The following is a 15,071-nucleotide window of genomic DNA, read 5'->3' as shown; positions in this document are numbered from 1 at the left end:
TACATTTATGTGTTTACTTCTGTCGGACACCGAATTGTTCTTAGCAATGCACATTGCCCCTCTATTGTCCACATTGATAGCACACGGTGTAGAAACAAATACACTTAAATCAGTCTCCTGCAGGAATGCTTTCAACCACATTACCTCAGTGAGGGCCTCATACATAGCAATATATTCCGCATGTGTTGTAGAGGTTGCAACACATCCCTGCTTCCTACTATTCCAAATCACTGCTGCCCCAGCTAACTCTTCTTGTTCCCTCATTTGGTGTAGTTCTTCTTCCATCGAAGCCCTCCACTGGGGTGCATGACACCCTTGAAGAGCCTCCTCTGCAGTCTCGGGAATCTGGACATCAGTGCACGTAGTGTGCTCTAGGTTACAGCATTGCCATGTCCTGGAGACCCTTTCTCTGGTGGACCTCCTTAGCCCAGCCTCTTCCTCCCTCGCTGGAACATGGTGCACCTCCTCCCCTTGAATTGGGTGCACCACCTCCCATGGAACCAGGTGCTGCTGTACTCCAACAAGGTCATCCTCTCCTGGATGGTGGCCTCCTGGCTCGTTGACAAAGAAGTACGCCATTTCCTGGTGGGTTGGGCGGTCTTGAGCATTGGTCTCCTCTTTGAATGGGAATCGGCCCTCCCTGAATACTACATCCCGACTGTTGAACACCCGCCTCTCTTGGATGCTCCAGAGACGGTACCCCTTCGTTCCTTCTTCGTATCCCTGGAAAACACACTCCTGTGCCCTGGGGAAGAACTTGCTGTCCCTCCTCGGTTCTGGCGTCCAAGCCCAAGTGAGGCATCCGAAGACCCGGAGATGTTCCACATCTTGCTTCTTTAACTTTCTTCCGCTCCACCTTTCCATGGGAGAGTCAAAGTTGAGCGACTTTGACGGGCGTAGATTACGAAGATAGACTGCCGTCTGCAGTGACTCCGCCCAGAAGTACAGTGGCATGCTGGCTTGAAGAAAGAGACATCTTACGATATCAGCCAAGGTTAAATTCATTCTCTCCGCAATTCCATTCTGCTGGGGAGTATATTCAACCGATTTCCTGTGTCTGATGCCATTATCTTCCAGAAATTGTTGAAAATCCCTGGACATGTATTCTGTGCCCTGTCTGTTTGCAGCTCCTTTATCCTTCTTCCATGGATGTTCTCCCATCTATTCTTCATGCGAATGAAGTGGTCTAGAGCTTCATTTTTCCGCACTATTGCTATACTAGCCACAAACCTTGAACACTCATCAATGAAAGTGATAATGAATCTCTTTCCTCCGATCGATGGTGGATTTATTGGACCCATAATGTCTGAATGGATCCTGTGGAGGATCCCCACGTCCTCTTCATGTCTGTTGCAGGGGAACTTCTTCCTCTTCATTTTTCCTACTGTGCAGATGTCACAGAATTCTGCTCCTGAGACCTTCTCGGGGCAAATTTCATTTAGCACTTCAATTGATGGATGCTGGGGTGACCAAGCCTAACATGCCAGGTGTTTTGAGAGACAATAGACGCTTTCTTGAAATTCTTTGCGTATTCTTGCCTTAAACTTTCAATAGACGCTCCTCCAATGGTAGAGATAAAATAGTCTTCCCACCTTGTGGGCTTGAAAAATCACTGACCCTTCCTTAATCGCTCGGTTAACACCGTCCTTTGACCTGAATTCTAGTCCTTTCTCCTCTATCTGACCCTGTGACACTAGATCGTCCTTCAAGTTAGGGACGTAAAGGACATTTGAGAGTTCAACATCTTTCCCCCCACACTCATCCGACATGTGAATTGTCACTGACCCAATTCCAGCTATTGTTAACGGTGAGCCATCCTCAATCTCCACCTCCCCGGAATAATCACGCAGAGAGTTAAATAATCGTTTCTTTCCAGTCATGTGATCCGACGCTCCACCATCCAGGATCCATATCCCACTCTCACCTGGTGTGAACTTCCTTGCATACCTACAGTGCGACGTGCTCCCTGGTAGCAACTGATGCCTTCCTGGTGTGATCGGGTTTCATCATTTCCTTATTATTGTCCGCGCTTTCACTGCCCTTTAAACAGTCCTTCGCAAAATGACCCTCCATACCACAGCAATAACAAAAGAACTTCCGTCCATTTTGTCTTCCCTGTCCTTTCCTCGTCTTGCCCGCACTTTTAAACTTTCCATTTTTCTCACTTTCTTCATGTCTCGGGTTGTCACTCCTACTTGCTGTGGCTCTGTTCACTTTGAGGGCCTGATAGTGTGTTTTTGATTTTACATCTACCTCCTTTTCACTTTCTAATAGCACTTGCTTCATTACGGACATTTTCATTTTTTCGGGCTGGGCCCACAGGGTCTTTACCGTTATCTCATACTCCGCCGGTAGTCCAGACAGACACAAATACGCTAATTGTTTGTCATTAATCTTCATTTCGTTGTTCTTCAGCATCCTATTCAAATTTTGCATGGTGTTGATGTACTCCATCATGCTGAGGTTACCTTTCGTCATCGTAGCGAGCTCTCTCAGTTTCATCATGGCTCCATACTCGGTGTTTTGATGACACTGCTCCTCGAGGGCTTCCCATGCATCTGATGCTATTTCAAAATCCAAAATATCGTTCATCAGATCGTCCCCCGTCGTCCTCGCTATCAGAGCGAGCGCGGTGTAGTTAGCCTTCCGTCTTGCACGCGATTCAGACGCGTTCGGGACGTATTCTTCGTTGTCCCCATATCCGACGACCGCCTGCCAGCATTCCTGCTTTAACATCTCCGTTTTCACCCTGGCCTTCCATATCGAATAATTCGATCGGGTGAGTTTCGGGATTGAGGTCATTTGCATCTCCTCAGCGGCCATCTTGGACGCTCACTAGCCCACGATAGTCGGCTTCCTTCCCTACGCGACTACTACTTTTCGCGACAAAAAAACTTTCCACACCAGAAACGTTCCTGGGCCCATAACCTATTAAAAGATTAGCTTCCACTGCGCTAATTTGACTCCCTTAATTAACGCGGATGGATTCGGTCATCAGGGATTTTGAGTATGAACGACAACGTTTGAATGCTGGAACAAGACTAAAAAATTTATTTCATTCGTTCGTCACCTGTTCAACGTACAAAAAACAAAAGCAAATCAGAATTCGTGCAAAAATAAAAAATTATAATATTTATGAAATTAACGTCACTTTAACAAGAAGAATACAATGTAAAGTAGTGATGGGTGAAAATAATCGATTATTTGGTTCCGATTATTTCGATTATGTAATCGATTATGGGGTGTCGATTTAATCGTTGAATCGATTATTTAAGCTCGATCCTCACTTGAAAAAATCGGCGGCACTTGTTGTTTTTTAATATATCTCTAATCGCGTGAGAATCAAGAACCAGTGGCTATATTCGTATTTTGCAATTTTATCGCAGTAGATCTGAATTGCTTGTGATAAATAACATTCATAATGCCTCCCTTAAAAAGTCATTTATGGAAATTTTTTCATAAAAACTCGGGAAAGAGTGCGACATGTCGTACTTGCGGTAAAGTAATCATTTCGTGTGGGAATACCACTAATTTAAAAAAATCATATGACGTGGATGCATTCCGATATGATGAGAGATGAGGTAGAGCTTACCATTAGTTTGGCATTTATCTTAATTTAATAGAGCATTTTAAATGCAAAATATTATTTTATAAATATCCAAGTCATACCAATTCTTGATGACAATGACATACTTATTAGGCAAAAGAAAACTCAATTTTTTCTTGAAAATAATCGTGTTTAGTATTTGAGAATTATGAAAAAGAAGCTAGGGAAACAATCGAATGATTTATCACATAGTTAATCACCTTATTGCTGCATTCTTATTAAAGAAGGTGTACGTCAATTTGTTAAACACAAGTTCTACTACTTTTAAGGTCATTCGAAGCCAAAGTGGCAGAGTCACCAGAGTTCCTTCTAATACAGTGAGCATACATACATTATATGATGAATCTGGGCCTTCGTCTGCTCCTTGTTCAATGCCTTTGGTAATATTTCAATGTCATATACCTATGTCTGATACTTCTCCTGTCATCTACTTAAATGATGTGTAAGCAGTGACACACTTATCTAGAAAGCATATATGTACATCACAAATTTAATTAATTCATTTTTTAGCAGATGGAGAGCCCATCTGCAAACACAGACCACAACGAAAGTGCTCATGCAAGTAGGAGTGAATCAAATGCTGTTGAAATGCTCTCGCTGGCTGACTCAGCCACATCAACTGCAAATTAGAGACTCATTCAAGAAAATCAGATCCTATGCAGGTAAATGCACTGCATACAAATTTGTTATCTGATTAGCCTCAGTATCAATCCGTCCAACAGATATTAAAAAGGTTCCATGACATCATTGCCATAGAAGGACTAACAAACTTTACTGAGTCTCCCCAAGACAGTATTTTATTTTTGAGTTTTGGAAGTATTTCATAAACAACCTTTCCACCTGAAAATAGTTCAAAGTGATGTTTAAATTTCGATGAGTTATTTATTGATTTCCAAGGTCAGCTTATAAAATATTCTTCTTTCTTACACAGATGGTGGCAGTAAAAATGATAAAATAACAAATGCCATTTTGTATATGACCTGCAAAGACCTTTTGCCATTTTCTCATGTGGAAAATGAAGGGTTTAAGTACTTGATGAAAGTAGCAGTGCCTTTGTATACAATTCCAAGTAGAAGAAAAGTAACCTTAATGATTGATAAAAAATATGAATTTATAGCCAACATGTACAAAGACACATTGGCTTCAACGAATAATATAACACTCACAACAGATATCTGGTGTGAGACAATAAACACTAGAAGCTTCCTAGGCATAACAGTGCATTACTTAAAAAACAATGATCTAGTCTCTGCAACAGTGGGTGTCGTAGAATTGCGAGAAAGTCACTCATCAGAGTATTTAGCCAGAATGCTTTTGAGTGTTTGTGCAGAATGGAACATTGCACCCGAAAATGTTACTGCTGTTGTGACTGACAATGCAGCAAACATAGTGAAAAGTGTAACTGACACATTCACAAAGAAAAAGCACTTGCCATGCTTTGCACATACATTGAATTTGGTGCCAAGCAAGACAATCGAGTCAACAGTTGGTCTACCGGAGATAATCACTAAAATTAAGTCTCTGGTCACCTGGTTTAGGCAGTGCGTTGCAGGAGCGGATATGCTGCGCAAATTGCAACTAGACATGGGTAAATCAGAAGGGCAAATACTGCGGCTGAAGCAGGACGTAGCAACACGCTGGAATTCCACATTTTATATGCTGGACCAATTTGAGATATTGAGTGCCCATGTCAATAATGTGGTGATCAAGTTCCCCCAAGCACCACCTATGCTAACAGCTTCTCAGCTGCAAGAGGTGATAGAAATAATTGCATTGCTGAGACCAATAGAGTCCACCACAACCGAAACGTCTGCCTCCAAATATATTACATGCAGCAAAATCATTCCACTTGTCCACTGCTTGGAGTCCCACCTTGATGCAGCAAACCCCACCTTTGAGATCAGTATTAACCTAAAGAGAAAACTGCAGGAAGAAGTCCATAAGAGATTCAGCAAGATCGAGGGGGTAACCATCTTAGCTACCGCCACCTTACTAGACCCTCGCTTCAAAAAGCTTCATTTCAAGGACCCACTTCTATGCTCTCAGGCCATCAAAAACATAGCATCCATGATGAGAGAACTAAATGAAGATGAAGGCATTTCAATCGCTGCCGCAGATAACTTGGAAGTAAATGTTTCACAAAATGAAAAATTTGACTAGTGGAGCCACCAGAAACAACTGGTAGCCACAAGAATCAATGCATCGATAATGGATAACACTGAAGTTCCAAATGAACTCACTCAGTACTTTGTGTCACCTATTTCCCCATTAGAAAGCGACCCAATCCAGGAATGGGATAAATTAAAAGTACTCTATCCTACCTTGCACAAAATAGCAATGAAGTACCTGCCAGTTGTGGCAACGTCTGTGCCATCGGAACGGTTATTTTCAAAGACAGGGAATATAATAACTGAAAAGAGGAACCGACTGACTGGAAAGAGGATATCAAAAATAATATTTTTAAATTCTATCACTGAATCACAATGGGGACTTTTAATGCAATGGCTCACAGTGACTAATATGTTTCAAATTCTAATAATCTAAATAGGAAAGATCACAAAAAAAAATCTTTTGTTCTCTGAAAGATGCAACAACCTAAAAATGGTATGACTTATATAACTTATTAAACATGTGTTATTAAATGAATGTAAATTAAATCATGTTTCATGGTATAATCACATGAGAGGAAATATTTAATTTAAAAAATGAAGCACTTTCACATTAAAACAAAGGATATTATTTACCACAATGGTAATTGTCATGAATCCCTCACTCATCAATGTGCATAATCAAGATAATGCACAGGGGGACTAATTGAATCCCAGCATGGTGATGAAGTTAACTTTAATTAATTAGTATTAGTAATTAAAGTAACATTAATTAATGCACCTGATTCACAGACCACCTATACTGGATAGGTAGATACTTAGGATCCTAATTCTAGAGAAACCAATTCGAATATCAACCCTGACCAAGAAATAAATATAAATTTTCCAGTTATATTTCATTGTGTACATGTTCATGACCCCGGTATTGCACACCGGATTTCCAATCTTAATTCTTGCATAACAATTAGAATCATATTTTCGCCAGACCAAAAAGTAAAACATTGTTTCCAAACACTGATTTCTTCTTCACCACTTCCCTCAGGGTTAGTTTCATATAGAATTTATATTAATATAGAGACTCCTTATTTTAAATAATTAAAACCACAAAATTAACCGATTTATTCAACAGTCGGCCTTCACCTGACGACTGTTAACGTTTATCCAGTTTATCCACGATCATCCGCAAGAATCACGATTATTTTGTTGGTACAGATGTTATAATTAAAAGAATCACACGATGGCATAACTCGATTCAATTTAGAAAAATCATACGATGTCTACCGATTCTAAACATGAGAATCATATGATATTACTTCCGATTTTCTTGAGTAAATCATATGATACATCAACCGATACCCCACAGAAAAAGTTTCAAATGATTTTCTTAAAAAAAATCGTATGATATCATCGCCATCATCCAACAGAGAATCGGTATAATCGTACGATTCGTTGCCTGCAAAAAAATCATATGATTCGTTGCCTGCACATAATCGGCAGAATCGTATGTTTCGATGCCAGCAAAATATCATATGATTCGTTAATCGTTATCTGCACAGAATCGGTAGAATCGTATGTTTCGATGCCAGCAAAATATCATATGATTCGTTAATCGTTATCTGCACACAATCGGTAGAATCATAGGATTCGAAGCCAGCGAAAAATCATATGATTCTTCCGATTATCAAAATAATCGATTATGCCATCCCGATTTTTACACTGAATCGATGCTTCGGATTCGATAATAATTTGATACGATTTATCGATTACGGCGGAATTTCGCCCATCTCTAATGTAAAGCAGTAGGTAGGGGAGGGTGGGGCACAGTGAAACAAAAATTATTATTTTGCCTATAAAAACATTGCTTTTGAAAATAAAATAACAATGAAAATATATAAATGGTGCTTGTCATTTTCTTCACTATTCCTACTTTAAAAAATGGAATTATTTAAAAAAGCAATGGATTTACATCAATTTTTGTAGTGATATGTCAATTGTTTCACTGTGCCCCATGTGTGGGGCACAGTGAAACAGGGCCTTTTTTACTTATGGGGCACAGTGAAACACATTTTTTCAGATTTTATAATACCATTTATTTTTACCTTTGGCAATATTTTCACTAGAATGAAACTCACAATGCATGAATACAGTAATGGATTAAAAAACATGAAACAAACTGCACCTTAGTCAGTGATAATTAGAAGCTTAACGAACATCTAAATTGGCAAATGAAATTTTAAATGAAATAAACCTTTTCATTCTTGCAGTTCCTTTGCGATAAGAAGGAGGTGGTAAAACTAATTTAATGTCTTTCATGCTGACAGATGCTATATCTTCAATATGTGGGAAAAAAAATGAATTTGGCACTTTGGAACTTTTTCGTAAATATGTAACTTCAGCGCCATTGTGTTTTCTTGCTTCTTTAATTATTCTACCTACATAGTAGAATTTTTTCTTCGATGAAAACTCAATCAAAACATAATCACCAACTTTTACTGTACCTACTTTATTTCCAAAACCTTCTAAAATATCCTCATTACCTTCCAAGGGGTTTGAAAGTCCTCCCTCTGACGTGGTGTCTGAATTTTGATGGGGCCCCTCACAGTTATCAATGGCAACATTGGCATTAAATAAACTTCTGCATGATTTAGTTGCCTCAGAAGTTTTTTTTCCTATAGCTGTATTTTTCTTTTCCATCATACGGATTTTTTCTGGTGTGTCTGTTATGATCATACTTTTGCCTGGTTCTCTTTTCCTGGTTGAATTTTTCCTTGGAGCGGCTTTAGGATAGCCCTTGAACTGAGCAGGACTTTGAAAAGTTCTTTTATCTTCACCTTGACCATTGTTTAAACTGGAAGTACTTGCAGTTGCTCTTAATTCTTGGCTCAATAAGTCACACTCTTCAGTTTCAGGAGAAGGCTGGTCTGTTACAGAACTACTCAAGAAATCTGCCTCGGTGAAAATGTGCCTATTATATGGATATATTCCAGTTTTTTTGAATCCATTAATAATAGTAGCTGGAGTCATAGCCTTTTGATGGGCAAAATTGACGCATCCTGCAATATGGTAGATGGAAAGAGCTTTACCTGGATTGCTTTTGTTCCAGGAATCAACTGCTGCGGCATAATAGGTCTTAAATGGAGCATAACAGGAAACATCCAAGGGCTGTAATTTGGCACTGCAATGAGGTGGAAGAGTCACAATCATTATGCCATACTCTTTTGCCAAATCTATTACTTGTATACTAATATGGCTTTGGTGATTATCCATTATTAGCAGTGTAGGGTCTTCTTTACTTGTTTTTGTATGTTTGATGAAGTGCTTAATAACTTCAGGAAATATTTCTGCTGTCATCCAACCACTTTTCGATGTCAGTCCAAGAGAGCCAGGAGGGGCATTGATCAACATATGATCACTGAACTTGACCCTTGGGAAAACAAATGCAGGGGGTATGGTGTTTCCGGATGCACTCACAAAACAGCATGTAGTAACTAGAGTTCCCCTTTCACCTGCTGTTACATTATTTACCCCTTTGGATCCCTTTTCTGCAATCACCTTGGCAGACTTATTTACGACTGTTGAGGTACCAGTTTCATCTAGATTCCATATTCTGGAACCATCACCAAAACATTCTGAACGTCTTAAGGCTGCACCAAGATTGTCAAAAAATGTTTTCACTGTGTGTGCATTAAATGATGTGCAACGAGAAAGAGAACAGTTTTCAGGCTGCCGAATGCTTAAATTTGGATTTCGCTTCAAGAACAATCGTAGCCAGTCTAAACCTGCAGCAGAGTCATCATGCCAGTTTTTTGGCACTTGTATAGAGTTCACCACTGCCATTTCATAAGCTAGCTCTCGAGTGTTACGAGTCGACTGACCATAACAGAGTTTTGAGCATGTTATCAAATAGTCAGCCAAGCACTTTTCTTGTTCAGCTGTAAAAATCAATCTGGATTGATATTTTGGTGTCATGCGAACATGTTCACCAGTCCCTTCATCACTAGCCTTTTTTTGCTTACTCACATACCTGAAAAGAATCTTTTCAAAATTATTATTTGGAAAATTTGAATGTCAGTTTACGTTTACTGTTTATTTGAAATTTAAAAAAATTTTCAGAAAACTTTCAATGTTACAAGATGTTCACATGCAAAAAACAAATAAACATACCGACTGAGTGTTACATAATTGACATTACATTCTTTGGCTGCTTTCCTGATTGAATAGTTTTCATGCAGAACAAGATGAACTGCAGCGCGCATTTCACCATCTGTGAAGGATCCAATATGGCTCTTTCTTATTCTATTCCTCATTTTTGGAATCTTTATTCTGAAAATAATGAAATTCCATCAGAATAACAATAATAATTACTATAGTAATCCACACTGCATATTTCAAGTCAAATAGTTCTTCCTAAATGAGACATGGGGCACAGTGAAACATGTTTCACTGTGCCCCATTTATCTTGTTTCAGTGTGCCCCACCAGGCCATCTTGAATAAATAAACTTACTGCATGAAAACAAATGAAGATATAGAAATATGTTTGGTGGTCTCCAAAACTTAAGAAATGGTAACAGTAAATACAATGATAAGTTAAGATTTCCCATGAAAAGGAAAAGTTTGTCAGTGTGAAATAATTCTTTGGAATTATTTACTTTTCTCACCTTAAAATAGGTTTTGATCCATCAACAGGAGACTAGAAGAGCACAAGCCATGAGACTGCAGCAGCTGTTGTGGTGTTAGTTCCTTAATATAACACAGAGAGCACTAATTCATAGAATTGTCAGGAGGAGGGAAATTTGAATTGTTTCACCCTGCCCCATGTTTCACTGTGCCCCACCCTCCCCTACTCAAAACCATGAAATACGCATGGTTTGCGCCACTCACTATCCAAAATTAATACATCGTACGTGTAGCACTCAATATTAAACCACACGATTCCTAATTATAATTTTTACTACGTTGATTAATACATTTCGAATGAAAACTGCAATATTGTAAGTATTTATTTATAAGAAGACATTAATCCTACGTCAATGTATATATTTGACGCATTTCCAATGTTATACCAGGTCCAAGTCTCGTGAATTTTGTTAATACTTTCGTCAACTCATGCATTAATAATGAAGGTACTTCATGAATAATTCTCACATAAAGCTAAGTACTAAAACAAATCATTTTTGTGATGGACGTAGTACCGAGATAATGATAGCATTAAAGATTTAGCACTTACATTTAAGTGATCCTCACAGCACCGCAAATGAGTTTTATCGGATAATGGCATCGATTTAAGATCCAACTGGGCTGCCAATAAACATTTCCGTCGTAGTTCAGGCTTATCGGGAATATTCACAAAAATCTTGTTCGGTGCAGAAACACGGTTGCTCTCACATTTCGGAAGAAAGCAATATTCATTCCGGAATTTTGTCCTACAAGCCATTAATGTATCTATTGTCGCTCATGGCTACGAAGTTAAAGAATTATTGTACGAAATATACCACTAATTTATGCTAGGATAGATGGTTTATTCCCTCAGATTCACCTCAGTGTTCGTAAACAACAGTAAACAAGATTTCCATCAATCGCAGGCACCAGCGGGAACTGCAGTCAGTTGAGTATGGGGATTGACGTCACAAGCCCACTGACATGGCGGCAGAGTGTTTTAAGCGCAACATTCATTTTGGAATGTTTATTTGTTTATAACAAATTCACCCATGGTCTTACGACTGTAGGAATTGGAATTTTGCTTAATTCAACCGAACTGATATTTTTAACAGGCCTCACCATAATAGTGCAAATACTCCATTGGTGGAGAAAAGAGGGCAGATATGCGGATTCGTGGGTTTACGTGTTATTTTATGGACTTTTAAGACAGGAGATCACCATAATTTACAAAATATTTTTTTTAAAATTCCGAATAACACTTTCTTTGATGATCAGAAATTGTTTAAGAATATAGTTGACCCCTGTAATATTTTAGCTGATCAATATCTATCTATATTTTGAAATAGGGAAATTAAAGTCAAGTTACAGGTCATGGATAACAGATTTTATTTATTAATTGCATGATATAAAATAAAGGAAAAAACCGTATTTCCATTCACTTTGAGTTGTGTTGCGAAAAAATTGTTTAATGAAATAGTGACAGATAAGGTATTTTTCTATGTTTTCCATGGTAAATGTTGTGCGACGTTCGGTCAAAATAAGTTCATACGTCGAAAACGATCGCCCAACTTCACATGTTTTAATAGGAGCATATCGCAGCGTAGCCAATTCACTTAAGGTGAGTTTCTGTAAAATATTAGATGTCTGCCCCTTGACCCCTCCGTTGAGAATCTGAGCTATATCAGTCATTAACTTGAAGCCTTCGTGTTTATCCAAAACATTGCACAATTTGCCATAAACACTTGCGGCTTGTACACCCTTTTTACATTCAAGTTTCTTCTTCACATCCATTATTGTCGACACCGAATCACTGAGGCTCAGGATGGAGGATTCAAGATATTTGATTTTTTTCTACCAAAAACCCAAAGGATGCTGAAATACCCATTTCCAGTGGGAGTGTGGTATCCTCTAAGAGTTATCGAGCATTTTCTATACATTTCTATACATTCTGCATCGTCTTCAGGGTCAACATTCTGTATAGCCTGAAGTAAAAAATTAAAATACAGTTTTCCTCTTTAATTTAGAACATGCAGTTGTAGTTATTTTTAACTGAGCAAAATTGCAGGAATTATATTTCATATAATGAAATTGATTCATCAGTCACAATCATAACTAATCCTCTAATTTTCCATGCAGGAAGGCAGTTCTAATGTCGAACTGCACCATCTCTAGGTCCTCTGCTTCTACTATAGCCAGGAATACCCTCAGGGAATCATATATGACTCCAGGTGCAAATGTTTCGCTCTGATCCAGACCATGTTTTTGGCTGAAACCTCTAGCGCACAGTATGGCTTTGTATTTCGTGTCATTACCTGAGGTTTGCACTTTAAATGCCCGCTTTGAATCAATTGGATTTTTGTTTTCCCCTCTCACAATAGTCCATGTATAATTTTTTCATGTGCCATCAACTTTTCCTCGATTGCACACTACCACTTGGCTCTATCAGGTCCAGTTAGTGTTTCCTGGAATGAAACTGGTTCACATTCAACTAAATTCACATCAAAGTCAGACAATCTGTCAGGCTTCTTCAGTAGTCCGATCTCTCAGTTGCCTTCGCAGTGCACTTGCTCTGGGTAGTTGTATATCACCTTCTCCAGCATCCTCAAATACAGCCGCTTCTTCCTCATTGTCCTCCAACTCAGGATCATCACCATCACCTGGAAATAAACTGAACCAAGCTAAATTTGACACACATGATTCTACTTTAGCATCACTTTCAGTTTCGTAGAAGGTTACGTCTTTGGATTCTACATTCTTCTTGGTGTCAGGAACATACAACTATAGTTTTGTGATTGATCTTGATAGCCCACCATTATAATTTTCTTAGCCTTGGTATCAAGTTTCTTTAGGAACTGATGGGGAATGTGCTTGTATGGTACAGCTCCAAAAGTCCTCAAGTGAGACAAATTAGGCATCTTTCTAGTCTACATCTCATATGGGCTTATCTTTGCTTTATTAACAGATGCACGGTTTCTCGTGTACATAGCCGTGTTCACTGCTTCAGCCCGCAGAAACGGTGGGAGATTTCTGTCAATCAACATCGATCTAGCACTCTCTACTATCGTCCGATTGTCTCGCTCGATACGCCCGTTTTGATGTGGAGTATAGGGTGCCGTCATCTCCAAAATGATACCCTGTCGTGAAATGAACACTAACACAGTTCCTTCCGCGTTTTCTTTTAATACACAACACGAAAATTACACGGATCACATGTGCGAGCACGCACATTGCCTCGTTACCCTTCAGCAACTACGCAGTTCTTCTGGCTGGTCGCCCCCTCTCCGTTCGTAAAAAAAACACAATCGAAAAGCGGTAGGGGCTGATGCAACATATAAAATTCTCCCACCTAAGTCAGTGAAATAAAACCTTAGGAACTGACTTACAAACAAACAAAACCAGAACACTTAAAACATTATACAAAAAATACAATGAAGCATGCTCATAAATCAAGTCTTACAGGCACCTTTATTTGCCTGCCTTTTCGTGTCAATAAAGTCTCTTTGTTCTCATTCCAAACCTTTTTCACCTTTGGTCTTTCAGAATTACTACTTGTTTCACTCTCAATTAACTTTAACTTGCCTCTCAACAGCTGGCTTGTTTTGTCCTCCATTCATCATCAATGAAATATTTTGACCTTACAGGCAACACCAGAGCAGGATTGGGGCAATTACACCCCTCTGATGCTGAAAAGTCGCATCAATCCTGTGCTCAGGCCTAGTGCCTCTGCAGATGAAGCAGATCAGATGCCCAGCATTGCTGCTGAGTCTGCACCACAAAGAAGTGCCTCTGGAGAGAAGCCATCCACTTCACAAACTCCTTCTTGGTCACGAAGGAGGAGGCCACATATTGAGAAGGATGGTCTCACAAGCGTGCACAAGAGGAAGGCAGAGGCATTGACTGTCACAACCACCCTCTCAAAGGAAGAGCATCAATGGCAGCATGAGTTGCACCTCATAAAAGTGGAGCAGGAGAAGGTGAAGTTGGAGTTGGAGAAAATTAAATTGGAGAGAGAGATTGAGCAGCTCAAGCAGGATAAGATCCGAACAGATTTATTGAGAAAAGAATTAAATAAATAATGGAAGAAATTGATGTGTTTCATTCACCACATTGGTTGAAAACCTTGGTCCTTTTTCTATCCTCCAGATTATTGGATAAGGCTGAAATAACAAAAAATATCTATTAGATAAATGCAGTAAGTAGTTAATTTGTTATCAATTGTATCTTATAAACAAACATTTACCTCTGGAAATATTCATCAATAAGGGTCCTTCGCACTCTGCCCTGATTTTGTGCTCCTTCCTGAACTTGATGTCCATTCGCCTCCCCCTCTGCCAAGAGATCTTCCCACGGGGCCCTTAATTGCAATCTAGGATCATCCATGGGCATCTCATCTCCGGCCCTCCGAAGAATGTTGTGTAACACTGCTGTGGCTACTATTATGGGAAATGTATTTTCCAGCTTCACATTCATGCCAACAGCTAATATGGGAAATCTTCTCTTCCAGCACCCAAACAATCTCTCCACAACATTCCTTGATCTTATCTGTGATTCGTTGAAAAGATTTTCCTGAGGCGTCCTTGTAACACTTGGGGGAGGCATGAGGTATGTCCTGCATGCATATCCTGCATCCACAAGTAACACTGAGTCACCATATGCACCCTGCTCAAATGAGGCTCTCTGGTTGCAGTTATTAAAT

At 39.2% G+C, this 15,071-nt stretch overlaps 1 protein-coding gene across 2 annotated transcripts; it reads right to left on the bottom strand.

The window, feature by feature from the left end:
* Positions 1-7,798: 7,798 nt before the first annotated feature.
* LOC124161289 lies at positions 7,799-10,555 on the bottom strand. 2 transcript variants are annotated; one of them, XM_046537588.1, is made up of 3 exons: positions 10,375-10,555; positions 9,880-10,038; positions 7,799-9,739 (listed from the first exon to the last, which is right to left on the bottom strand). In XM_046537588.1, exons 2-3 carry the CDS (start codon positions 10,020-10,022, stop codon positions 7,918-7,920), a joined length of 1,965 nt encoding a protein of 654 aa, XP_046393544.1. In that variant the 5' UTR covers positions 10,023-10,038; positions 10,375-10,555; the 3' UTR covers positions 7,799-7,917. The 2 variants fall into 2 exon arrangements, with proteins under 2 accessions (XP_046393544.1, XP_046393545.1); XM_046537589.1 differs by lacking the exon at positions 10,375-10,555 and having other exon boundaries at positions 7,799-9,750; positions 9,880-9,970.
* Positions 10,556-15,071: the final 4,516 nt, after the last annotated feature.

The sequence above is a fragment of the Ischnura elegans genome, chromosome 6 (genome assembly GCF_921293095.1).
Source record: "Ischnura elegans chromosome 6, ioIscEleg1.1, whole genome shotgun sequence".
Classification (NCBI taxonomy): Eukaryota; Metazoa; Arthropoda; class Insecta; order Odonata; family Coenagrionidae; genus Ischnura; species Ischnura elegans.
This window is presented reverse-complemented; position numbering and strand designations above follow the sequence as displayed.

Bases quoted from the DNA above. Each gene is read 5' to 3' on its own strand.
- LOC124161289 (XM_046537588.1), bottom strand. From the start codon at position 10,022: ATGAGGAATAGAATAAGAAAGAGCCATATTGGATCCTTCACAGATGGT. The intron at 9,740-9,879 runs GTATGTTTATTT...GATTCTTTTCAG, and splicing joins AATTATGTAACACTCAGTCG to GTATGTGAGTAAGCAAAAAA.